Below are 25,607 nucleotides of genomic sequence, written 5' to 3'. Positions count from 1 at the left end.
TGAACTAGCTTGTTAATCAACATATGAGTAGCCTAGCCTATAATTTCAGATTCTTTAAGCACCTTGATGGTACAAGTTTAATGTCAGCCTCTAATAAATTAAAACAGTGATAAAAATGATCAGCAGGTATGGTTGTGTCTATGGAAGGAGAAAGAGATAGAGCAGTCATTGATCACTTAGTTTCTATTTTGCAATTTCACAGGGCAATTTGTGTAGGTTTATTTCTGCTCATCCATTATAATATTTGTGAAATAACATATGTTAACCTCTGAAAAAGAATAAAAGCAGCACTTTTCTCATTCTTCCATGGTTTTACCATCCAAGCTACAACAGACAAAGCCAAGAGCCCCTGCAGAAATTCACCCCCATTTACATTAAATCTGAGGTTATTTTCTGGTTTGACTCTCGAGTAAATTGGTGCCAAGACCTCCCTCTGGATTCACACTGTATTTAGGAAAGTCATTTTCTGGTTGGCAATAAACCATATGCCGTAAGGTTAAAATGTCATGGGATCAAGTTTTTGCAATTGATATAATTAACTTCTATGAAGGGATTGAAAGTACGATTGCTGGATTTGTGGATGACAAGGATAGCTAGGTAGTTGTGAAGAAGACATAAGGAAACTATAAAATGGATATAGACACACCGATGGGGAAAGACCTGACAAATGGAGTATATATGGGAAAGATGTGAAATTGACCATTTTGGCTGGAAGAAAAAAAAGAATCATATTACCTACATGTGAGAGATTGCAGAGCTTGGAGATGCAGAGAGATCTAGGTGCTCAAATGCACGAATTACAAAAGTCAGTATGCAAGTACAGCAAATAATTTTAGGAAAGCTAATGTTATCATTTATTGCAAGGGAAACTGAACACAAACGTAGGGAAGTTACGCCTCAGTTATAAAAGGTTGCGGTTAGACCACATCAGGGCTAACATGTAAAGTATCAATCACTTTATTTAAGGAATGATGTAAATGCACTGGAAATAGTTCAGAGAAAGTTTGCCAGACCAATGCTTAGAATAGATGAGTTGTCTTATGAGGAAACATTAGACACGTTGAGCTTGTATGAACTGGAGTTTTGAAGAGTCAGAAGGGATTTGGAAGAAATATACAAGATTCTTACTTGGCAAATATTGAACTATCAGATTAACTAGATGTAACAAACAATTTTAAGACAATGGTTGAAAAGAAAGCGTGTTTAAAAGTCAGGAATAATTCAGTTAATCACACTACATTAGACTACAACTTTAACTTTAATCTTTTTCCAAACAATTAGGGCATAAGAATATAAGAACGGGAGTTAGAGTAAGTCCTTCTGGTGCTTTGAACTCCACCATTAAAGATTTTCATCATCTTTATCTCAGCTGCAGCTTCTCATATAACCCCCATATTCCTTAATTCTCTTGGCACCCAAAATCAAAAATTTACCAACCTGAATACACTTGATAATTAAGCATTCACAGGTCTCTAGAATGCAGAATTCCAAACATTCACACACACTTGAGTGATATAATTCCTCCTCAAGTTAATCTGAAATGGATGAGTGTGACTCATTTCCCTCCAGAGGAAGCACTTCCACAGAATTTCTTCAATCAAGTACTTATGAATTTCTATGTCAATTTGATAGTCTCACATTTTTCTAAGTGACTGGGAATACAGGCAAAATCTACTCAATCCCTTCACAAAGGATAGCCCTCTCATCTCAAAGCAAGCATTGTAAACATTTTTTTTGCACAACCTCTGAGACAAATTCTATCTTTACTTAAGGAAGGACACCTAACCTATACACAGTACTCCAAGTGTGGCCTCACCAGTACCATGCAAGTGTATTAAGACTTCTTTACGCTAATACCATGAAGCAGAATTCCTTACTGTCCTGCATCCTCATTTACTGTACCTCTTGTACAGGTTTCCATCAATGTATACATATTAAAATCTCTCACCATTATTTTTTTTCCTCACATTTTCCAACCAAAGAACCAACCTCAAACTTCAGCACAGTTTATGTGACTCATTAGGATTGCTGGCAGAGGCTGGTCAATATTTAGTCTAATGGTTGGCACCATATACCTTCAGTTTGCCACCTCAGGCTATTCACAATGAAAGAGAAACTGGGTTAGCGATGCATGAAATGTACATATTAAATGCTCTGATTCCATTGACTGAATGATAAATATATTTCCAAACCCTCAATTAACTGTCGCTAACATCAAAAACACTTTTGGGCATAGTGGCATTGTGGTTAACCAAGCATTTGCAACACTGAACACAAATTTGTTAATAATCTGACTAATTAACATCCATAAATTGATAGTTTTGACATCCACATTGAGATATAGAAGTAAATGTCACAAACCAAAGATTTCACATGCAAGTTGCACAAACGCTGAAGGAACGAGATATAACCTGGTAGAAAAACTATGGACAGACAAGGTAGGCTCACTGCTACAGATTTGAGGGGAGTACAGGAACAGAGGGAGCTTGGGGTTCACACGCATAATTCTCTGAAGATGGTCAGGCAAACTAAAATAGTTGTTAAGGTGGCTTATACAATCCTTGGGTTTATAAATAGAGGCAGAGAATAAAAACAAGAAATGATGCTGCCCCTCTACAAATCACTGGTCAGACCACATTTGGATTAGTGCTTAGTTCTAGGCATCTAATTTAAGGAAGGATGTTAAGGCCCTGGACAGAGTTCAAAGGAGATTTACTAAAATGAGACCAGGAATGAGGTATCTTTGATACAAGGAAAGATTAGAGAAATTGGGATTATTCACCTTGGAGTGGAAAAGATTAAGAGGTGACCTTACAAAATTATGAACAATTTTGACATAGTAATGAATGATATTCTGTTTCCACTGGTTGGTATGCCAGTATCTAGGGGGGGTCACAATTTCAAGATTGCCAGCGAGAGCAAGGAGTGAGATGAGGAGAAACCGCTTTACTCAGGGAGTTGTTAGAATCTGGAACGCGCTACCCGGGAAAGTAGTGGAGATGGATTTCATAGGAGGTTTCATAAGAGAGCTAAATATACATTTGAAACTGATTAATTTAGGGGACAATGGAGTTAAGGGTAGTGAATGAGACTATCTCGGTCGTTTTTTCTGGATTTGATTCAGACATGATGGGTGAAATGGCCTCCTTCTGTACTATAAAATTCTACGATTTAGTAACCTGGCTTAATCTAGACAAACTCTGGATTAACAACAGAATATTTTCAGAGGTGTTTTGCTCAATTTAAAAAGACCGTAAAAGGCAAAAGCCCGAATGATGCAGATAAGCAACTATCGTCAAACAAAGTACGAATTGAAGTTAAAGTAAAAGCTTATACATAAACTGCCATGGGCATGATTTGCCAGTTATTTCATTGATCAGAACGTTAGTTCATCACTTCTTATGAGATTACCCGATGTGATATGATATTTCCAGTGTTGGGACCAATTAGAGCAGGTTAATGGAATCGAAACTTTTAATAGGAGTCCCAAGTATACATCAGCCCATTTTCCCTTTCGGTTCGGAGGTTACGGCTGTAACACGCACAGTGCGGGCTGGCTTTTAAATAATACCCAGCCCAAGAAGCGATCACCTTGACCCAAGGTAACAGGCCGACTCACGGGCTCCACACAGAGGAGGGGAGTCGCTCAGAGAAGTTATCCCCAGGGACAAGGTGCTGCTAAGTATCCCCCGCCGCCGGTTACTCACGCTCACCCGCCTCCATTCCGCTGCTAAGGAAGATGCTGATGCAAGAGGCAGGCGAGCACCGGAAATTACGCTAATATCCACCGCCGCTCGTCACCATAGAAACCCAACAAGCATTCGCCCATTGGCCGCTGCGGGTAAAACACGTCACCGGCGGCTCGGTAACAGTGGAGACCGCTGGTTATTGAGCGACAGTGTCGTAAAAATAACGGAAACTGCCGGAAAAGCTCAGCAGGTCTGCAAGCATTTGGGGGAGGAGGAAAAAAACAAGAGTTAATGTTTCCGCTCCATTGATTCTTCCTGAAAACTGAAGGTAGCAAGGATAAAGTTTATTTTTATTGCAGAAGACAGGGTGGAGATCAGTTGGACATACAAAGGAATGGATAGCAATCTGGCGGGGTGGATGCATTGTTATTAATGGAGACTGTTAGTGGCTAACAATGGGTTGTGTGCAGTAACAGGGAGAAAGTGAGGACTGCAGATGCTGGAGATCAGAGTGGTGCTGGAAAAAGCACAGCCAGTTAGGCAGCACCCGAGAAGCAGGAGACTCGACGTTTCGGACAATAGCCCTTCATTCCAGAAGGCCGTAGAGTTCCCAAGGTGAAAATGAGGTACTGTTCTTCCAGCACAGACCCGAGTTTCGCTGGAGCACTGCAGCAAGTCTGAGAGAAATGTTGGCCAGGGAACAGGGTGGTGTGTTGAAGTGGCAGACAATTGGAAGCTTCAGGATTTTTTTATTGCAGACGGAACATAGGTGTTCTGCGAAGCACTCACCGAGTCCATGCTTCATTTCCCTGACGTAGAGAAGACCACAGTGTGAGCTGTGAATGCTGCAGAATAGTATGAGTAAAGTGCTGCTTCATCTGGAGGGTGTGTTTGGCTCCTTGGATCATCTTCTGTGGTTGCAGGGGGTGTTGGGAATGAAGGAGGAGTGGACCAAAGTGTTCTGGTGGAAATGGTTTTGCGGAAGGCTAACAAGGGAAGGAGGGGAATACAATGGAACCTTGATTATCTGAATATCAACTATCTAAATATCAGATTATCTGAAGGAGATCTCACGGTCCTGATAGAAACATTACATCAAAGACACGTTTCCTACACTGATGGTGCGTTTTGTTTACAATGATTAAACAGGCACCATATGACTGACCTCCCACCCTCTCTCTCCCCACACTTTCCCTGGAGTTCGACAAGAGGGGTGTACTGTAAACTCTTTCCCCCCTCCCCCCCCCCCTTCCACAGATAGTCTCTCCAACATTGTCCTGTACTGGGCAAAGGTGGAACCTATTGAAAGGTTGCAGTAAAAAGTTGTGTGTGTGGCTTGCGTGTGCTATTTGGAGACTTACCCCACAAAGGCAGCAGCAGCAGTCTTGTTGTTGATGTCCAGTCCTGTTCCCCGGGAGAGGGGGTGGACCGGGCGAGTTTAGGGCGGTGTTGCCGTTGGGCGGGGGCTCGCAGACAGTGTGCTGCTGCCTCGTCTCCAGAGGGAAGGGATTTACTGTAAGCGATTAAACGATAATTGATTATCCAAACGAAATAGTGCCCGTCCATCTCATTCGGATATCCGAGGTTCCTCAGTATGCGTTTTTTAAAAATTCATTCGTTTGTGGGACGTGGGTGTTGCTGGCTGGCTAACACTTAGAGAAGGTGATGTCGTCCTTGAGAAGGTGATGTGAGCTGCCTTCTTTAACTGCTACAGTTCACCTGCTGTGAGTTGACCCACAATGCCATTAGGGAGGGAATTCTGGGATTTTGATCCAGTAACATTCAAGGAACAGAAATATATTTCCAAGTCAGGATGGCAGGTGGCTTGGAGGGGAACTTGAAGTTGGTGGTGTTCCCATATATCTACTGCCCTTGACCTTCTACATGTGGTCTTTTATTAAACTGGTGAGTTTCTGTATAAAAAGGCTTAGAGTTTGGTATTCAGAGCACCATTTGAGTTAAAAATTGTAGTAATGCTGGGGAAAGATAATAATGGGCTTAAGGACACACAAATGGGAAGAGCCAAGACAGTTGAAATTTAGTGCACGGAATATATTTTGATTGGAAAAGATCAGTAGACAAGATAATTTACCTGGACTATCTCTGACACCTCGCTCCCCTTCCTGGACCTCTCCATCTCCATTAGTGACGACCGACTTGACACTGACATTTTTTACAAACCCACTGACTCCCATAGCTACCTGGATTACACCTCTTCCCACCCTATCTCTTGCAAAAATGCCATCCCGTATTCCCAATTTCTCCGCCTCCGCCGTATCTGCTCCCAGGAGGACCAGTTCCACCATAGGACACACCAGATGGCCTCCTTCTTTAGAGATCGCAATTTCCCTTCCCACGTGGTTAAAGATGCCCTCCAACGCATCTCGTCCACATCCCGCACCTCCGCCCTCAGACCCCCACCCCTCCAACCGTAACAAGGACAGAATGCCCCTGGTGCTCACCTTCCACCCTACAAACCTTCGCATCAACCAAATCATCCGCTGACATTTCCGCCACCTCCAAACAGACCCCACTACCAGGGATATATTTCCCTCCCCACCCCTTTCCGCCTTCCGCAAAGACCGTTCCCTCCGTGACTACCTGGTCAGGTCCACACACCCCTACGACCCACCCTCCCTATCTGGCACTTCCCCCTGCCACCGCAGGAACTGTAAAACCTGTGCCCACACCTCCTCCCTCACCTCTATCCAAGGCCCTAAAGGAGCCTTCTACATCCATCAAAGTTTCACCTGCACATCCACCAATATCATTTATTGTATCCGTTGCTCCCGATGTGGTCTCCTCTACATTGGGGAGACTGGGTGCCTCCGAGCAGAGCGCTTTAGGGAACATCTCCGAGACACCCGTACCCCAATCAACCAAACCGCCCCGTGGCCCAACATTTCAACTCCCCCTCCCACTCTGCCGAGGCCATGGAGGTCCTGGGCCTCCTTCACCGCCGCTCCCTCACCACCAGACGCCTGGAGGAAGAATGCCTCATCTTCCACCTCGGAAGACTTCAACCCCAGGGCATCAATGTGGACTTCAACAGCTTCCTCATTTCCCCTTCCCCCACCTCATCCTAGTTTCAAACTTCCAGCTCAGTTACTGTTTCCTTGACTTGTCCGACCTGCCTATCTTCTTTTCCACCTATCCACTCCACCCTCTCCTCCTTGACCTATCACCTTCATCCCCTCCCCCACTCACCCATTGTACTCTATGCTACTTTCTCCCCACCCCCACCCTCCTCTAGCTTATCTCTCCATGCTTCAGGCTCACTGCCTTTATTCCTGATGAAGGGCCTTTGCCCGAAACGTCGATTTCACTGCTCGTTGGATGCTGCCTGAACTGCTGTGCTCTTCCAGCACCACTAATCCAAGATAATCTAAACAGTACATTTTAAAAGGATGTATAGAAGCATCCTTGAAGATAGTGAGACAACTTGGGAAGAGGCGAGTTTGAAACAGTCAAGTCTAGGTGTAACAAAACTGTGAGAATTTCAGCATTGTGTAAGCTCAAACAATTTAACAAGTTTGAAACCACCCAACACCAGGTTATAGTCCAACAGCTTTATTTGGAAACACTAGTTTTCAGAGTGCTGCTTCCTCATGAGGTGGTTGTGGTGTGTAAGGTCGTAGGACAGAGAATTTATAGCAAAAGTTTACAGTGTATTGTAACTGAAGTTATATATTGAAAAAGACCTTGATTGTTTGTTACGTCTCTCGCCATTTAGAATGGGCATGTTGGTTTCAGTTCTTTCATATGTAAATTCCAGAACTTTCTTAAAGTTACATTCTCAAGTGAACTTTAACAATAGGTGCCATGTTGGCCCAGATAATGCATTGAAATGGTGAGGTGACCTGTGTGAGGCTATATGTGCCCTCATGTTCAGACTGATTCTAATCTAAAATAGCAATTCACAGAATCTTAGATGGATTCATGCAGTCTTTTAGCAAAATAAAATGTAATTCTGCAAGTACAAATTTACTCCACAAACTTGTGTGCGCACGCACGTGGGGTTGGGTGGTGTGGTGGTATGTGTGTCTGAGAGTGCGTGTGTGAAGGGGTGTAACTCTGTGGGAGGGTGCAAGTGAGTGCACAGACAACAACGAATAGTGGCCAAACAGAGGCTGATAGCCAAGTTCGCTACCCAGGGGGTTAGCCTCAACTGGGAGCTTGGGTTCATGTCACACGACAGTTGACCCCACTGCACCACACATACACTCCTGCAGACCCATACTCACACAGACCTTCTCTGATACGCTCACACATACACACTCACCCTTTCACTCACACTTGCACACATACACATACTCTCCCACAGACACTCATTCCCTCCCCCAAACACACTCCCACAAGTTACTTGAGAATGTAACTTTAAGAAAGTTCTGGGATTTACATATGAAAGAACTGAAACCAACATGCCCATTCTAAAAGATGAGACACATAACAAACAGTCCAGGTCTTTTTCAATATATAACTTCAGTTACATCACTGTAAACTTTTGCTATAAATTCTCTGACCGATGATCTTATACTCCACAACCACCTCATGAAGAAGCAACTCTTCGAAACCTGCTTCCAAATAAAGCTGTTGGACAATAACCTGGCGGTGAGATTTTTAACTTTGTCTACCCCGGTCCAACACCAGCACCTCCAAATCATATTTAACAGATAGCATTAGCTAGTCTTATTGAAGGAGTTGATTTTAGACAGGAAGCTGAGCTCAGAATTGGCAATGTTCAAGCTCAGCAGTTAGGGCGAGGAACAGACACAGGCTGCAGAATTTGGGTAAAAACAATGATTGCAGATGCTGGAAACCAGATTCTGGATTAGTGGTGCTGGAAGAGCACAGCAGTTCAGGCAGCATCCAAGTAGCTTCGAAATCGACGTTTCGGGCAAAAGCCCTTTTATTCCTGATGAAGGAACACTTCCAGCAACACTAATCCAGAAACAGGCTGCAGAATTGTTTGTGTGGATTGAAAGCAAGGCTGGTAGTTCCAAGAGATTTCTGCTTATTCAGTATGAATGTCAGACAAACAGCATGCCTAATCAGAATCTAGGGCTGAGAGTCAGTGACTACATGTTGAGTCTATAGATCTTTTCATTTTCTGCCAAATAGGTTTTGCATAACTATTTGAATATTACTACTGAAGCAGAAGCAGAACAAGTCACGCAGTGCATTACAGATCACAGCAATTTGCTATGCTGAAAAATGTCTTGTCATGGCACCTCTGGTTAATGTCACAAACAAATTCCTGAAGAAACTTGACAGATCTGAGTTAACATTTCAAGATGGGTGACCTCTCTTTAGAGTTGATAGTGGCTAAAGAGAAGGTGGCCCACACGCTGTGGTGGTGGTGGTGGTGTGGAAGATAAAGAGAGAAGAGGGTCAGCAAGTTGGTAGAGACAGAGAAAGACAATATTAAAAAAATAATAGCACCACAATAGCAGTGGTGAGCACTGCTGCCTCACAGCGCTAGGGCCTGGTTTTCATTCAAGCCTTGAATGACTATGTAGAGTTTACAGGTTCTTCCTGTGTCTCCAAGTATGTGCAGATTAGGTATTTGGCTATGCTAAATTTTCTTGTTGTGTCCAGTTATGTGCAGATGAAATGGATTAGCCATGGTAAATGCAAGGTTACTGGTTAGCGTGAGAGGTGGATCTGGATTCTTTTTGGAGGCTCACCATAGACTCGATGGACTGAATGGTCTCTAGCTGCAGTGTAGGGATTCTAAGAATGTTTTTTAAAAAAAAGTATCCTGGGCTTTATTGATAAAGGAATAGAAAACAACAATAAAGGACTATTAAAACATAAAATTGTCTGGGTGACAGCAGGAGCATATTAATGGGACCCACACTTCAGGAAGAATTTCAAACCTTGAGCATGCAAAGATATTTACAACCAGGTTACCGGATATTTATTAGAAAGACTGGTGTCTCTAGTCACATGGAGCTATTCTTGTAACCAAGCCTGTTAAAAGATTTGTTAAAGGAGTTATAATTTTGGTAGACTAGATAAGGGAAACATGTTTCCAGTGGCAGAAGGGTCTGTACCGGAGTACATGAATTTAACTAAAACAACTAACTGCTTGCTGAAAATCTGAAACACAAACAGCAATTGCAGGTATGGCAGCAACTGTGTAGAGAAAACAGAGTTAACATTTAAAGTCTTGTGATTGTTCTCAAAGAACAGATTGTAGTTAGGAATAGGTGGTATGTATGCAGAAGACTGGGGTGAAGGTGGATGGTTGGAGATGGAGCCGAGAGAGAGAGAGAGAGAGAAAGACAGTTGGACAGAAAAGGGATGGATATTGGTAAGCCAGGGAAGAAGGAAAGCTGATAATGGGAACCATAAGTGCATAAAAATGAGTCAGTCGCACAGCACGGAAATAGACAAGTCTGGTCCAATCTGTGCTGACCAGACATCCCAATCTGACAATCTAATTTGTCAGCATTTAGCCCATATCTCTGTCAACCCTGCTTTCTCATATAACCACCCAGATGCCTTTTCAATGCTGTAATTGTACCCACCCTCATCACTTCCTCTGGAAGCTCATTCCATACGTGCACTACCCTCTGCTTGAATATTACCCCTCAGGTTCTTTTTAAATCTTTCCCCTCTCACCCTAAACTATACTGTCTAGTTTTGGACTCCCTACCCTAAGAAAAATACCGTGGCTATTCACTTTATCTACGCCTCTTAGGATTTTGTAAACCTCTAAGATTACCCCTCAGCTTCAGAGTTGGCGGTTTGTTGAAAGCAGCCCATGTGATGACATGGTCTGGGTTGGGGGGATGGATCAAGGACACAGAAGAAGGGATTCACGTTCTAAACTTCAACTTATTTTGAATTCTTAAGGGTCCCCAAGTGGAAATTGAAATGCTGTTTTTCTAGCTTGCACAAAGCCTTGCTGGCGCACCACAGCAGGGTAAACTTTCAGACCAGTAGCATGATGGTGTGTTGGTGGCAGTGCCAGCTTTCTCTCTAATGATGCTGCTGAGTTTCTCCACCAATTTCTGTTTTTGTTTGATTTCTTGCAGCAGCAATTCTTGGTTTGGTATTATTGTCTTTCTCTCTCTAGGCTCTGCCTTCAACTATCTGCCTACCCTCAACTCCCCACTCCCCCACATATCCTATCGGTTCTGAAGGAGGGTCACCGGACTCAAAATGTTAATTCGGCTATCATTTTCCATATATGCTGCCAGATCTGCGGAGGTCCTCCAGGAATTTATTTTCATAACATTAATTTAAAGGTGGCTAATGAACCAAAGATGCGATGATACTTTTCTGCAGAGCAAGTTGCTGTAATCAGGAGTGAACTGCAGGGCAATGTTAGAAACAGAACAATACTGATACTGAAAGTGTCCAATACTGAAAGTGCAGAAATCTCTTAAAACAGCAGAAAAACTGCTGTCACTGTTTTCAATCCACACCACAAACAATTCATCAGCCCTTTTTTACCCCTCACCCTAACTGCTGATGTAGAACATTTCCAAGTCTCCAAGTTGATTCTGAGCTCAGCTTCCTACCGAAAATCAACTCCTTCAATAAGGCCAGCTACTGCTACCTCTGTTACAGTTTATCTTTAATCTTGCTTGAGCTTACACGCTGCTGAAATTCTCATTCTTGTTTTTGATATATCTTGACTTGACTATTCCAAGTTGGCCTCCCACTTTGCACCTGTTGTAAACTTCAGTTCATCCAAAACTTGAATGTGCAAGTTAGGATAGAAACAAAGTGCAATTCAGCTGACACCCCTACTCTTGGTTCAGCAATATTTTAATTTTAAAAGTCTTGCCCTTGTTTGAAATACTTCTGTGGATTCATGCCTCCCTAGTTCTATGACCTCCAGCTGTATAAATTGTGATCCCTGCTCACATCCTATTCTAACTTTTCGCACAGCTCCAACTTTCACTGATCCAAATTTAATTGCTTAGGCCCAAGTCCAGAAATTCTCTAAACCTCTCAACATGCTGAATAAGCATCCATTTGTTGAGAAATTACGTATCTCTGCTGTCATATTTTGTTTAATAACTTTCCTGTGAAGCATTAGGTTGTTTGGTGTACCATATAAATCTCAGTTCAGGTTGTGTCCACTGTGCAGAGCAACCTACTAGATTGGATTCTGTCATGGATTCTGTCAGTCATCTCCTTCCAATATTGGAAATAGGACACCTTTCATGAAACTTACTGATCACTTAGTGACAGTACCAAAATATGAATTTGCAGTGTTATGCAAACCTAATTACGATCAGATAAAAAGTGGTAAAACAAAAAAAAGTGACCACAACTGTTGAATCAGTCATCTTATTGAAGTCTTTAGTCTTGCAATCTATTCAGCTTAGTATCTAGATAGTATGAAAGTTAATTACACATCTGAATGGTTCAAGATGAAGGTAGAAACAAGTTATTTGACCATCTCGGTGCTTCAGTATCATATTTACAAAATGACATAGAAGGCGTGATTAGATTACTGAATTTAATTATAATAGAAAGTTCCTACCTGTGCCTGCCCCAGCTCACCAGATATATACAGCATTTACATAGAATCATACAGCTGACATTTATCCTTTCCATGATACCCTTTGAACTGGTGAACTGAGTGACTTGAAAACATGAAATGAAAATGACCGATCATCCCATTGGAACACTTAAACACATGCACTTTCATGGTTTAAAAAATGTTGTTTTATTTATTTGCACCTGTTTACATTATTGTGCATTTCATTCATAGAATGTTACACAAATATGAAATTTTATTGAGCCCACAAGGAGAAAAGTAGCAGATGGTGCCTATAGGTTCTTGCCATCCTGGAGGCATTTCTTTTCAAACCTATAGTAATCCTTTACAGCTTTCTGCTCAAGAACATCTTACTTAGTGCTAAAGTTTAGAGCAAGATTCACAAATGTGCAAAATATATTCTACATTGCTGTTTTGAGTATAGACTGCTATACAGGTAGGTCAGACAGAAGGAGTCTGTCACATTCATGGACGGTGTCTAAATTCAGAACAGTATACAAATTGAACAGCACAAATATTACCATATACTCAGTTTATAAATACTGTTGAGAGGAAGTTTTCTAAATTGTTGTTGGATTAGAAAGATCAAGTAGAAAGAAGAAGGAAAAAAATTGCACATCTGAAAAGTCATATTTGGCTTCAGCGTTAAGGCCTAGGTTAGGGTTGGTGGTTCTTGGAGGTGACTGTGTAGGAATAATGACCACAGTTAAGCTCCCACCCTGGATGCAATTGAACAAAGCAGTTCCCCCCCCCCCCCCCCCCCCAGCGATCTCTCTCCTCAGATGTTTAATATATGGTTGCCTTGGTAATCCATGTTACACCATGGAATTCTGCAATCATTCTCAATAGGAACCTGTTAACAGTCTTCAACACTTTCAAAGTGGTCATTGAACAGGCAGTCATTTGTTCACCCATAAAAATAATTGATAATTAATTGGAATGATACAAGTACACAGATGACCAGCCAGTAGTAGGGGTTCAGGAGTCCTATCCGTGACATGTTCTGTTGATGACAGGCTTGCCACTTCAGTGTAGCGACGTTCCTGAAAATAAGCATAATTTAAGTTTTATTCAGATGTTGATTCATTTAGATCAAACAAGTAGACTGTTTTATAGTTCAGCTGTTCATTTAGATTCACAATATTTGCCTGCATTTCCATCTTCCACCAGAATTTTTTTTCCCAAGGAAGGGTTAATTAATCTCCTAATAAAAGGACTACTATAAAAACGTAATAATAAACAGTAATCAATTGAATTCCACATGAACTTTAAAAGCACCATTGTGGGCCCAAACAAAAAAAATTGTATACTTCAATAAAGCCAATTACAAAGGCATGGAAATGTTTGCTAAGATTGAGTATCATGATGAATAAACAATACAAAAATGTTCAACAAAAATATTTATAAAGAAAAACAAAAATGCAGTAAGATCGATCCATTTATAGATCACTAATGATTGTATTGTATTCAAAGAGGCAAAGAACAGAAGTCTGAGGATTGAAAATGCTTTAAAAGGGCCACCTAAATAAAACCTGATAAGTAAAGAAAAAAGAGGTAACGAGCCATGAATAATAAAAACAGATTGGAGCTTTTACAAGTACGTAAAAAGTAGCGTAGCTAAATTAAATGTTGGTACAGTACTGAAGTCTTGGGGTGGGGAGGGTGAGGAGGAGGAGGAAGAGACGTTAAACAAATATTTTGCCTTCAAGGAAGAAAGTCACAAATTATATACTAGCATGAGGCGGTAACCTAGTGTTAATAAAAGTGTATGCTAGTGGAAAAATAGCATTAAAGAATCTTCAGGACTAAAATCTGTCAAAAAAAAATTAACAATGCCCTTAGTAAATCTTAGTATGAGCAGACAAAGTCAACACCCTTTTTCAGAAAGAATACTATTTAACAAGTTCATCAGAAGTTTGTTTTGGATCTACCCAGCAGACTAGAGAAAGGGAAACAGCAAACAGCATACACTAGGGCTTCCAAATGGCATTAGGTGCCAGCCTAAAGGTGATTAGATATGACAAGGAAATGGAGTCGGGAGTATTAGATCAGCATGGACAGAGGATTGGTAATGGCTAAGTGATAATGACAAAGAATAAAGAGGTGCATTTTCAAGTTGACAGGTTGTGACTAGTGGGGTGCCATGAGGAGAAGTAGTAGAGCCTCAGCTTTTTGTGATTTATATTAATGACTGTAGTAAAGAGACAACAAATAATACAAAGTTTGCTCATGACAAAAGGTTGGGGGCAGAGTATAAACTGTGCAGAGGACACAGGCTGCACAGAGATACAGATGGTTTAAATGAGTGGGCAACCAGTTTATATTTTGATTGATGTATTTTTCTCAGGAAGGAGTATACTAATTACGAAAGTGAACAGGTTTCCAAATTTTTGCTAGTACTTGTTTGTATATTTGAAGCATTGAGAAGCTAGATCTTAAGGTTTATTTTCTTCTATTTAAGGACTGTTTCAGATGGATAAGACTATAAAGGGGGATATAATGTAAACTGCTAATTCAGTATTTGTGAAACATTCAAGTGAAGATTTCCATGTTTGCAAGACAGGATTTCTCTCTCCACCCTTTTTTCTTCTGCAGAACTCAAGCTAAAGGCTGTGCTAGAGAGACAGGCTCCTGTGAATTCCCTGTATATTATTTGCAAATCGGAAAGATTTGTGTACCACACCTAATGTCCCAGAAATTTGAGTAGGAAGAATTTCACAGATGTTCACACCTGCTCAGTTAATAGGTCAGAACAGTCAGTGACAGGAAGAACTTATTGTACCTGTAATCAACCATTCAGCCAATACTAAGCTATACAGTGGCAGTATTATATAAAGATACATGACTGTAAAAGGATACATGGTGTCAAAGGATACCACTAATAGTCTACAATATTTACCTGCGAATTTCTTGTTGTGTCTTCTGTATCGATTGGATGGCCGCATGAATATCTTTGAGCTCATTCATTCCCTTTCTACAGCTGGGACACAGCAACCCTGAGAGAAATTATGTATCAGCTCCAAATAATCAATAAAACACTAAGTCAATTGTTGATCCTCATTTTCTTTTCTCTTCCACCCAAAGTTTATTAAATTGCCTCCTTATTCCTGGTTCTCCTTCCAGCACTCTTTTTCTGCTCTCCTTAATTCACGGATAACAATTTCATTGGTGTCAGTCCTCTAGTTTCATGCCCACTTGTCATACTTCAGCCAAACTAACTGGAGTGAGTGATGTATTCAACTGGGCAGGGATTCACTATCCGTACCTGATGATCCCATACACATAATCTCTGGCTGAGTCACTGGATGACAAGTTTGAGAGTTCTTAAAATCCAGTACAGAATGACAATTCAGCCAGGGGTTTATGACTATGTTATTGTAACACATTGGGTATGTGCTTTTACCTGAGTAACTAATGGGTTGAATACATGGCTGTTACAGGAGCCTGAGTAACCAACGGACAGTACCTTACATTACCCACTACCACCATTGTGTATCTGGTGACAGTGCTAGAGGGACAAATGTGACCACAATCACATTTCAGTGCTACAACTAAATATACTGCTGCTGTCTTTATAGTATAAATGAAGTAAATATCAACAGCTGTCTATAAATCCTCAATTCCAGAGAACCAGATACTTTAAGAAACATGAATTAATATAAGAGTATGAAGCTCTAATACTTTCTCAAAACAGAAACATCTAATGCTATTTCTTTTCTTTTGCAAAGAAAGCATTTGTTCTCAAGTGAATGCCAGATGTATAATTCTTCTGATTTAAAAACTTCATGGGAGTTGAGATGGAACTTAAACAAAGACCCTCCAGCGTGGACAACTCATGTTTCACACAGCCTGTTTGTAGAAAGCGCTGTTCAAATATTTCTTCTTTGGTGAGGAGCTATTAGATTACTCTTAGATTCTATGAAATTGCAGAAAGAAATTTCTCCCACTATAGCTAATGGTACTATGAGCTTAGGTATGACAATAACAGGAAACTGCCATGAAGTTTCCAATTTTAATTTCAAGTGAAGAACTAATCTTTTAAAATGTATAAATACAACGCAGAATTCAGGATGGCTACTATGTTAGGTATCCTGCACCAACTCCAGCTGGCTTGCTCGTCCCCTGTGCTATGGCTCCAACCTAATCCACTCTGCATTCAACTGTCTGGTACCATTGCGATTAAGAAGTTAATTATGACACTGAATGAATATCCTGACTCTTGGAAGTGTACCCAGATATAGTGTTAAGATACTGAAAATGTGAAAATTACAAACTCACTTGGAGGTTAAAAATGCATGGGTTTACACAAGCTGATCATGGCTCAAAACGTATGAGAAATTAGGTCAGGCATAACTGTATTTGTTTCATTCCCATTTATATTCTAGAGATTAAACTGAAGACCAGACCTAATTGCTATAATTTGAGATTACAAGTGCATATTTCGAATCATCAAATTTTGCAGTATGGAAGGGGGCCATTTGACTCATCACATCTATATTGGCACAAAAAGGGTCCCATTATCCAACCCTATCGATGTACCCCTCTAAATTCATCACTTTCAAATATATAACCAGCTCTCTTTGGAAACCTTCTACAGAATCCACCGCTACGAATCTGCCTGGCAGCATATCCCAAATCCGAACAATTCTCTGAGCAAAGAACCTTCCTCCTCATCTCTTTCCTAACTCTCTTGCTCACATTTTTGAAATTGTGACCCCCTAGGTAATCAAGTACCAACTAGTGGAAACAGAATATCTTTACCCTGTCAAAATTGTTCGTAATTTTGGACATCTTGAGGTCACCCCTTAATTTTCCCTGCTCCAAGGGAACAAGCCCAATTCCTTTGTTTCTAAAATCCATCATTCTTGGTAGGATTCTAGTAAAATACCTTTAAGTCCTCTCTAGCGCTTGAACATTACGCTTTAAATAAAGTGCCCAGAACTGATCACAATAATCCAAATGTGGTCTGACGAATGATTTTTAGAGGTGTAGCATCACTTCCTTTTATACTCTAAGCCTCTATTTATAAATTCAGGTATGTGTCTCCTTAACAGCTGTTTCAGCTTACCTGGCCACATTCAGAGAATTATAGGTCCTTATACTCCCCTGAAAGTTGTACCATTGAGCCTTAATTGTCTCTCCATGTTCCTTCTACCAAAATGCATTACCTCACATTTCTCTGCATTAAAACCAATCTGCCAGGTGCACTTGGCAGTGCCCCTGAGGTTACTCAGCTTCACTGTCACAATTTCCTCCGCAGCTTCACATCATCTGCAAATTTGAGATTTTGCCCTTAACACCGGTATCCAAATCATTTACATAAATCAGAAAAAAATAAGAGTTCCAACACTGATCCCTGGGGAATACCACTGTCGATTCTTCTACAATCTGAGAAATGCCCAACTATAACTTTGTTCGGTTTTCTTTTAGTCAATTTCTAATCCATGCTGCCAAGGACTCATCAATCCCAAACATTCCTAATATGCTAAACAACCTGCCATGTGGCTCCATATCAAATGTTTTCTGAAATTCCAAATACGCAACATCCACTGCACTATCCTCATCCACTGCCCTGTGTCAAAGAAACCAATGAAATTTGTCAGACATTACTGCCCTTAACAAAACCTTGGTGACTGTCCAGTATTAATTTATTTTTCCCTAAGCATTTATTTACCGAGTCTCATGTTATGGCCTCCATCAGATTTCCCAATGTCATCAATGCTCAATATCAAGATGACAGGTCTGTAGTTTCCTGTGTTATCCTTTGTCCTTAAACAATGATATCACATTTTCAATTCTCCAGTCCGGTGGGACTAATCTTGTGTTCAAAAGAAGCCTGGAAATTTTCTGTCAATGGCTTCACAATTTGGTCTTTCTCAGTAATCTCGCACCCCATCTGGGCCTGGCGATTTCTCTAACTGGAGTGCTGCCAGCCTTTTTAGAGCTCTTCACCTATCACTTACTGCTCAGTTGCTCAACACCCACAGTTTCAACTAGACCATCATCATCATCTAATTTGGCAAAGACAGAAGCAAAATAATCATTTCGTACCTTTGCCACATCTTTTGCTTCAACGAGCAGCTCACCTGGCTTGTTCCTTATGGGCCTCACACTATCTTTCACTAATCTTTTACTATTAAATATGTCTTAAAAACATATTACTGTTTGTTTTATCCCAGCTTGCCATTTTTTCTCCTCCCTCCTCCTAGCCTTCCCTTATACATTGAGCCTCTCTCCTGCATTTGAAATACTCTTCCTTCCTGATTTCTATTGAAGCTTGTGTTTTACTTCAAATTTTCTTCTTTGTTCTTCCTTCAGCGCAGGCTTTGGGAGCTGAAAAGGCCTTTCCTCGCTGCCCATTCTTTACATATGAGTCAAAGCATGGGAGCTCTTCACTTTATCGTTCACTATTTCTCCAGGATTTGTGCCAATTAACTGCCAGTGTTAAAGCACTACTTATATAATTTGTCCAGAATTTCCACTAATGGTATGATTCTGCAAATCCCAAAGAAATGCTAATCTGGCTTAAGGAGGCAGTTTATTTATGGGCTACAGTTAAAGCAAAGTACTGTGGATACTGGAGCTCCAAAACAAAAACCAGAAGTGCTAGGGAAACTCAGGCAGCTGTTGTGGAGAGAGAAACAAAAAGTTAACTTTGTGAGTCTGATTGGAATTCCAAAATTGGAAGAGTCATATTGGACTCAATGTTAACTTTGTTTCTCTGTTCACAGACACAGTCAGATCGGCTGAATGCTGCCACCACTTTGTTTTTATTGTACTTTTATTTATGGGGACCATCACAGCTTGTCCTCATCTTGCCTTCACGAATAGTAGATACAGGTGTCCCCCCACATCTACGGGTGATATGTTCCAAGATCTATGGCAGATACCCAAAACAGTGGATAGTAGCAAACCCTATCATTTAAATAGGACGCGTACCACCCTGGCAGCCCCCTGGAATGTTCCATATAATATTTTCGGGCTGCGGTAAACCGTAGATAACTGAAACTGGGGACACCAAATCCACGGATACAGGGGTTCTATTGTATATTCATTTTCAAATTATTTCAGGGATGGAGGTGGTTCCATTGGAAAGCAGTCAGGATTAGAAACCTTGGATGACATTAAATCAAGGTAAATTATACTTTACTAGTTCTGGTCTTCTTGACATCCACTAACTTACCGCAGAATAAATTTCTGATGTGCACCATTCAGTTTTAGATTAGATAATAGGTTTATTAACTTAGATCCTCACTCAATTTTTAAAAGCTATTCTGCTCCAATTCCTCAATTGATTTGGGAAATTTGTCTCTTTCAAGTACACAATCAGACATTTAGCATAATAGCAAGTGATAGCCACCAGGCCTAAAGCTGCTGTAAATGATCTGTACTTGGCTCAGGGTAATGGATATTCCAGCCCATTTACAAGGTCTTCGATTAGCACAAGACTTAGTACAATGTTGCAATATGAAGAAGTCCTTTTGAATTTTTAGGGAAGTAGAGCACCACCCTCATCAGATGAATCATCTTGTACTGGTTCTGGTGTCGAACAACTACTCTCTGTGTTCCGTGACCCTTTTGGTGCCGGGCAATCACTGGTTTTGCACCCAATATATTCCTGAACAGAGACCTACTAACAGAAAGCACTTGTTAACAATGCAGACCACTATAATTCAATCTGACCTAACTCAGCACAACATACATTTGCAATTGCATCCATATACAGGCTAAGCATTTAAGATGGCACATCAACATGAAGCAAAATAAGACATTGAAAGGATTTGAAAGAATAAAACAGTATAAACATTTTATGATATATTACACTGGATTACACACAAGCAACTCAGAATATAAAGTCAAATATTTTGTGATTAGATTGGAACTTTAATATTCAGTTTTCTCAGCTGAAAGATAAAAACATACTGATTTTTGGCTGACCAGGAACTGAAGCAAGAGATGTGTGTTCCAACTGAGTAAAGCACAGGAGAAAGACTAGGTTTTAAAACGTAGATAAAAATTCAGGTTAAGGTACAGAGATAAGGAAAATAATGAAGAAGTTAAACTACATAAAAGATAGTGATGTGAAAAGACTGAATTGTACAACAGACAAAAAGCACAAGTTATTTTTCCCCAGTTTGTTCTGCCAGATACATTAGTTTGTTTCAGTAATGGAATTTCAATGGATTTAAAAGGGCGATTATTCGTATAACCTTATTCAACCATGCAATATGTAAACTCCGTAACTTTTGTCTCCCATTACTTCAAGAATGGTATATTTAGTAGCTTTGATGGAGTAATGGGTGAGGTTGGAATAATTGAGGGAAAACGAGGAAAACTGTGGCAATGTGGGATTTCTGGACATTGAAAAAGGCTATCTGGGACTGTCGGTTATCTAAATGGCACAAGGAAGAATTTAGGTTGCTGGAGCACTGAGGGAAAATGGAAACTGAAAATATTAAAGGGGAAATGGCAATGGGGAAGGTCTGATTATGTGACCTGTATTTAGCCTAAGGGTGTGTACTAAATCCAGAATGCTAGTTTTGACACAAGGGTGGAGTAGTGGCCCACAGCCAGAGTGAAATTCTAGTGAAATTAATTTCCTCAGTCACAAAAATGCCCTTCGATCATCAGCCTCTGCTTACTGCCTCTCAGCCAATTCCTTGGATCCCATGGGCTCTTACATTCACTTGCAGTTTCCCACATGAGAAAAGCCTTGCTGATGTCCAAGTAGGACTCTCTAAGAGCAGATTAATTCTAAACTTCTCAATGGCAACTAGGGATGGGCAACCAGCGACACCTATATCCCACAAATGAATTAAAATAAGCTAACAGAGTGTAGAAGCAGAGATGCTTTGGAATTCTGATACTCAAATGAAGGGAAAAGTTGGTAAAAACAACTTCCATGAACAAAAGAAATGCTAATGCTAACTCTAAATAAATCATAGGTTACTTGTCAAGTAAAATGTTTCCTGATTTTAAGAGGGGCAATGGCATGGCAGATGGTGGAATCTGAATTCTAAAAAAATGGAATAAAAAACTAATGACTATGAAACTATTGCCATAAAAACTCATCTGCTTCATTCATGTCCTTTAGAAAATCTGCTACATCATTTGGTCTGGTCTGCAAATGACTCCAGACTCTCAGCAGTGTGGTTGTCTCTTAACTGGCCTCTAAAATGGTCTCGCAAACCACTCAGTTGTCTCAAACCACTACAACACCTAAAGGAATGAAAATGGCCAAATGATCTAGTACTGATGTAGGCAATGGAAACAGCAATGGCAAACTCAGTCCTGCTGCCCTGTAAAGTCCTTTTGGGGCTTGTGCCAACATTGGGACAGCTGTCTCAGACTATATAAACAGTAGTCTACCAGTCATACTCCCAGAATGTCTCTTTACAGAGTATGTGCTACATATCATCCCTGGGATGGTGGCATAGTAGTATTATACACTCACTTAACCTGGGAGTCCTCAATATGAAGTCCAGATCCTATGAATCTCATTGCAACATGTCAAGCATAGACATGATGCAATGAGATGGTTATCATGTACAGCACCCCCTCAGCTAATGTAACAGTCCACTTCTATGTTGAACACCACCTGGAAGAAGTACTAAGATGGGCAAGGGTCAGATACTTCAAGGTCCAGCTCAAAGATTGGTGCAGCAGCACCTCTACTGACTGAGCTGGCCGATTTCCAGAAGAGTTAGCTACTAGACTAGAACATTAATCAAAATCATATAGTGTGGAAACAGGCCATTTGGCCCAACAAGTCCACACTGACCCTCTGCAGAGTAACCTAGAGTATCCTGTTGCTCTAGATTTACCCCTTACTATGGAGAAGGTCTGCAGTAGGTGCTGAGGGGACCAACAAAAGGAAAAAACATATTTGACCTCATAGTCACCAAACTGTTTGCAGCAAATCCATCTATCCATGACAGTACTGGTATGAGCGACTACCCCACAATCCTCGTGAACAAGTATATTGTCTTCACATTGTCAATACCCTCTTGTGTTGTGTGGCATTACAACTGTGCTATACGGGATAGACTTCAAACAGAATTAGCCATTCAAGACTGGGCATCCATCAGCAGTAACAGAACTGAACTTAAACACAATCACTTGTGCACCAAGCAAATGATAGAGCGAATCAATCCCACAACCAATGGATCATATTTAAACTATGCAGTTCTGCTACATCTAGTCATGAATGGCAGTGGACAACTAAACAACTGAATGGAGGAGAAGACTCCACAATATCCTCAACAGGGGCACAGCCCAGGCTGTAGTGCAAAAGACAAGGCTGAAACATTTACAAAAATTCTTCACCTGAGAAGTGCTGAATGGATGATCTACCTTGACACTCTCTGGAGGTCCCCAGCATCATGCATGCCAGTCTTCAGCCTACTTGACTCATTCCACACAAAGGCTAGAGGCCTTGACAACATTCTGGCAACAGTTCTGAAGATTTTTCCTCCAGAACTTACCACACCCCTGGCCAAGCTGTTCTAGCTCAGCTGCTACAGTCATCTACACGACACTTGGAAAAGAGCTCAAGTACATATTGTACACAAAAAGCATGACAAATTCAATTCAGCCAATTTCCACTCCATTAGTCTCTACCATTAGTAAAGCGATGGAAGAGGTCATCAACAATGCTATGAAGCAGCACTTCTTTAGCAATAACGTACTCACTGATGCTCAGTTTGGATTCCACCAGGGAGACTTTGTTCCTGACTTTAACTCAGATTCAAACATGGACAAAAAGAATTGAATTGCAGTGGTGAGTTGATAGTGATTGCTGTCAACATCAAGGCCATATTTGGTGTCCACATTTGAGTGTGGCATGAAGACACCTAACAAAACTAGAGTCAATGGGAACCAAGGGAAGAACACTCTTCTGGTTAGAGTCATAGTTAACACAGAGGAAGATAGTTGTGGTTGTTGGAGGAGTTGCAGGAGCTGCAATCAAGAGTTCCTCAGAGTAGGCCTAACTGTCTTCAGCTGCTTCAATGACTTTGCCTCTACCATAAAATCAGAAGCAGGGGTGTTCGGTACCATTTTGTGACTCCTCTGATACTGAGGCAGTCTCCATGTTCAAAATCAGAAAGACCTAGTCCAGATCAAACTTGGCTGACAAGCGGCAAGTTGCATTCATGCAACATAAGTGTCAGACAATGACGACCTCCAAAATCCACCCATTGACCCTGCACAATCAATGGCACTACTGTTGCGAAATCCTCCATCATCATCCTCAGGCAGCAGCAGCAGTCTTGTTGTTGATGTCCAGTCCTGTTCCCCGGGAGAGGGGGTGGACCGGGCGAGTTTAGGGCGGTGTTGCAGTTGGGCGGGGGTTCGCAGACAGTGTGCTGCTGCCTCGTCTCCAGAGGGAAGGGATTTACTGTAAGCGATTAAACGATAATTGATTATCCAAACGAAATAGTGCCCGTCCATCTCATTCGGATATCCGGGGTTCCTCAGTATGCGTTTTTTAAAAATTCATTCGTTTGTGGGACGTGGGTGTTGCTGGCTGGCTAACACTTAGAGAAGGTGATGTCGTCCTTGAGAAGGTGATGTGAGCTGCCTTCTTTAACTGCTACAGTTCACCTGCTGTGATTTGACCCACAATGCCATTAGGGAGGGAATTCTGGGATTTTGATCCAGTAACATTCAAGGAACAGAAATATATTTCCAAGTCAGGATGGCAGGTGGCTTGGAGGGGAACTTGAAGTTGGTGGTGTTCCCATATATCTACTGCCCTTGACCTTCTACATGTGGTCTTTTATTAAACTGGTGAGTTTCTATATAAAAAGGCTTAGAGTTTGGTATTCAGAGCACCATTTGAGTTAAAAATTGTAGTAATGCTGGGGAAAGATAATGGGCTTAAGGACACACAAATGGGAAGAGCCAAGACAGTTGAAATTTAGTGCACGGAATATATTTTGATTGGAAAAGATCAGTAGACAAGATAATCTAAACAGTACATTTTAAAAGGATGTGTAGAAGCATCCTTGACGATAGTGAGACAACTTGGGAAGAGGCCAGTTTGAAACAGTCAAGTCTAGGTGTAACAAAACTGTGAGAATTTCAGCATTGTGTAAGCTCAAACAATTTAACAAGTTTAAAACCACCCAATACCAGGTTATAGTCCAACAGCTTTATTTGGAAACACTAGTTTTCAGAGTGCTGCTCCCTCATGAGGTGGTTGTGGTGTGTAAGATCGTAGGACAGAGAATTCATAGCAAAAGTTTACAGTGTGTTGTAACTGAAGTTATATATTGAAAAAGACCTTGATTGTTTGTTACGTCTCTCGCCATTTAGAATGGGCATGTTGGTTTCAGTTCTTTCATATGTAAATTCCAGAACTTTCTTAAAGTTACATTCTCAAGTGAACTTTAACAATAGGTGCCATGTTGGCCCAGATAATGCATTGAAATGGTGAGGTGACCTGTGTGAGGCTATGTGTGCCCTAATGTTCAGACTGATTCTAATCTAAAAAAGCAATTCACAGAATCTTAGATGGATTCATGCAGTCTTTTAGCAAAATAAAATGTAATTCTGCAAGTACAAATTTACTCCACAAATTTGTGTGCGCACGCACGTGGGGTTGGGTGGGGTGGTGGTATGTGTGTCTGAGAGTGCGTGTGTGAAGGGGTGTAACTCTGTGGGAGGGTGCAAGTGAGTGCACAGACAACAACGCAAAGTGGCCAAGCAGAGGCTGGTAGCCAAGTTCGCTACCCATGGGGATAGCCTCAACTGGGAGCTTGGGTTCATGTCACACTATAGGTGACCCCACTGCACCACACATACACTCCTACAGACCCATACTCACACAGACCTTCTCTGATACGCTCACACATACACACTCACCCTTTCACTCACACTTGCACACATACACATACTCTCCCACAGACACTCATTCCCTCCCCCAAACACACTCCCACAAGTTACTTGAGAATGTAACTTTAAGAAAGTTCTGGGATTTACATATGAAAGAACTGAAACCAACATGCCCATTCTAAAAGATGAGACACATAACAAACAGTCCAGGTCTTTTTCAATATATAACTTCAGTTACATCACTGTAAACTTTTGTTATAAATTCTCTGACCGATGATCTTATACTCCACAACCACCTCATGAAGAAGCAACTCTCCGAAACCTGCTTCCAAATAAAGCTGTTGGACAATAACCTGGCGGTGAGATTTTTAACTTTGTCTACCCCGGTCCAACACCAGCACCTCCAAATCATATTTAACAGATAGCATTAGCTAGTCTTATTGAAGGAGTTGATTTTAGACAGGAAGCTGAGCTCAGAATTGGCAATGTTCAAGCTCAGCAGTTAGGGCGAGGAACAGACACAGGCTGCAGAATTTGGGTAAAAACAATGACTGCAG

At 41.1% G+C, this 25,607-nt stretch overlaps 2 protein-coding genes across 9 annotated transcripts in view; both read right to left on the bottom strand.

The window, feature by feature from the left end:
- The window catches only part of cars1 (cysteinyl-tRNA synthetase 1), an 83,230-nt gene extending 79,433 nt beyond the window's left edge, over positions 1 to 3,797 (bottom strand). The window contains exon 1 of one of the 8 annotated variants that reach the window (XM_072592053.1): positions 3,714 to 3,797. In XM_072592053.1, the coding sequence (XP_072448154.1) occupies positions 3,714 to 3,723 (10 nt within the window). In that variant the 5' untranslated portion in view covers positions 3,724 to 3,797. Of the gene's footprint in view, positions 1 to 3,411; positions 3,540 to 3,591 lie in introns of those variants that run through there. The other 7 variants (XM_072592056.1, XM_072592052.1, XM_072592054.1 and 4 more) reach the window with 7 other exon arrangements.
- An 8,589-nt stretch (positions 3,798 to 12,386) lies between these two features.
- LOC140493522 (oxysterol-binding protein-related protein 8-like) overlaps positions 12,387 to 25,607 on the bottom strand; it is a 151,717-nt gene continuing 138,496 nt past the window's right edge. The window contains exons 21-23 of the mRNA XM_072592049.1: positions 19,723 to 19,843; positions 15,113 to 15,209; positions 12,387 to 13,256 (exon numbers count right to left, since the gene is read on the bottom strand). Of these exons, the coding sequence (XP_072448150.1) occupies positions 13,121 to 13,256; positions 15,113 to 15,209; positions 19,723 to 19,843 (354 nt within the window). The 3' untranslated portion in view covers positions 12,387 to 13,120. The remainder of the gene's footprint in view (positions 13,257 to 15,112; positions 15,210 to 19,722; positions 19,844 to 25,607) is intronic.

The sequence above is a fragment of the Chiloscyllium punctatum genome, chromosome 22 (genome assembly GCF_047496795.1).
Source record: "Chiloscyllium punctatum isolate Juve2018m chromosome 22, sChiPun1.3, whole genome shotgun sequence".
In the NCBI taxonomy this organism is placed as follows: Eukaryota; Metazoa; Chordata; class Chondrichthyes; order Orectolobiformes; family Hemiscylliidae; genus Chiloscyllium; species Chiloscyllium punctatum.
This window is presented reverse-complemented; position numbering and strand designations above follow the sequence as displayed.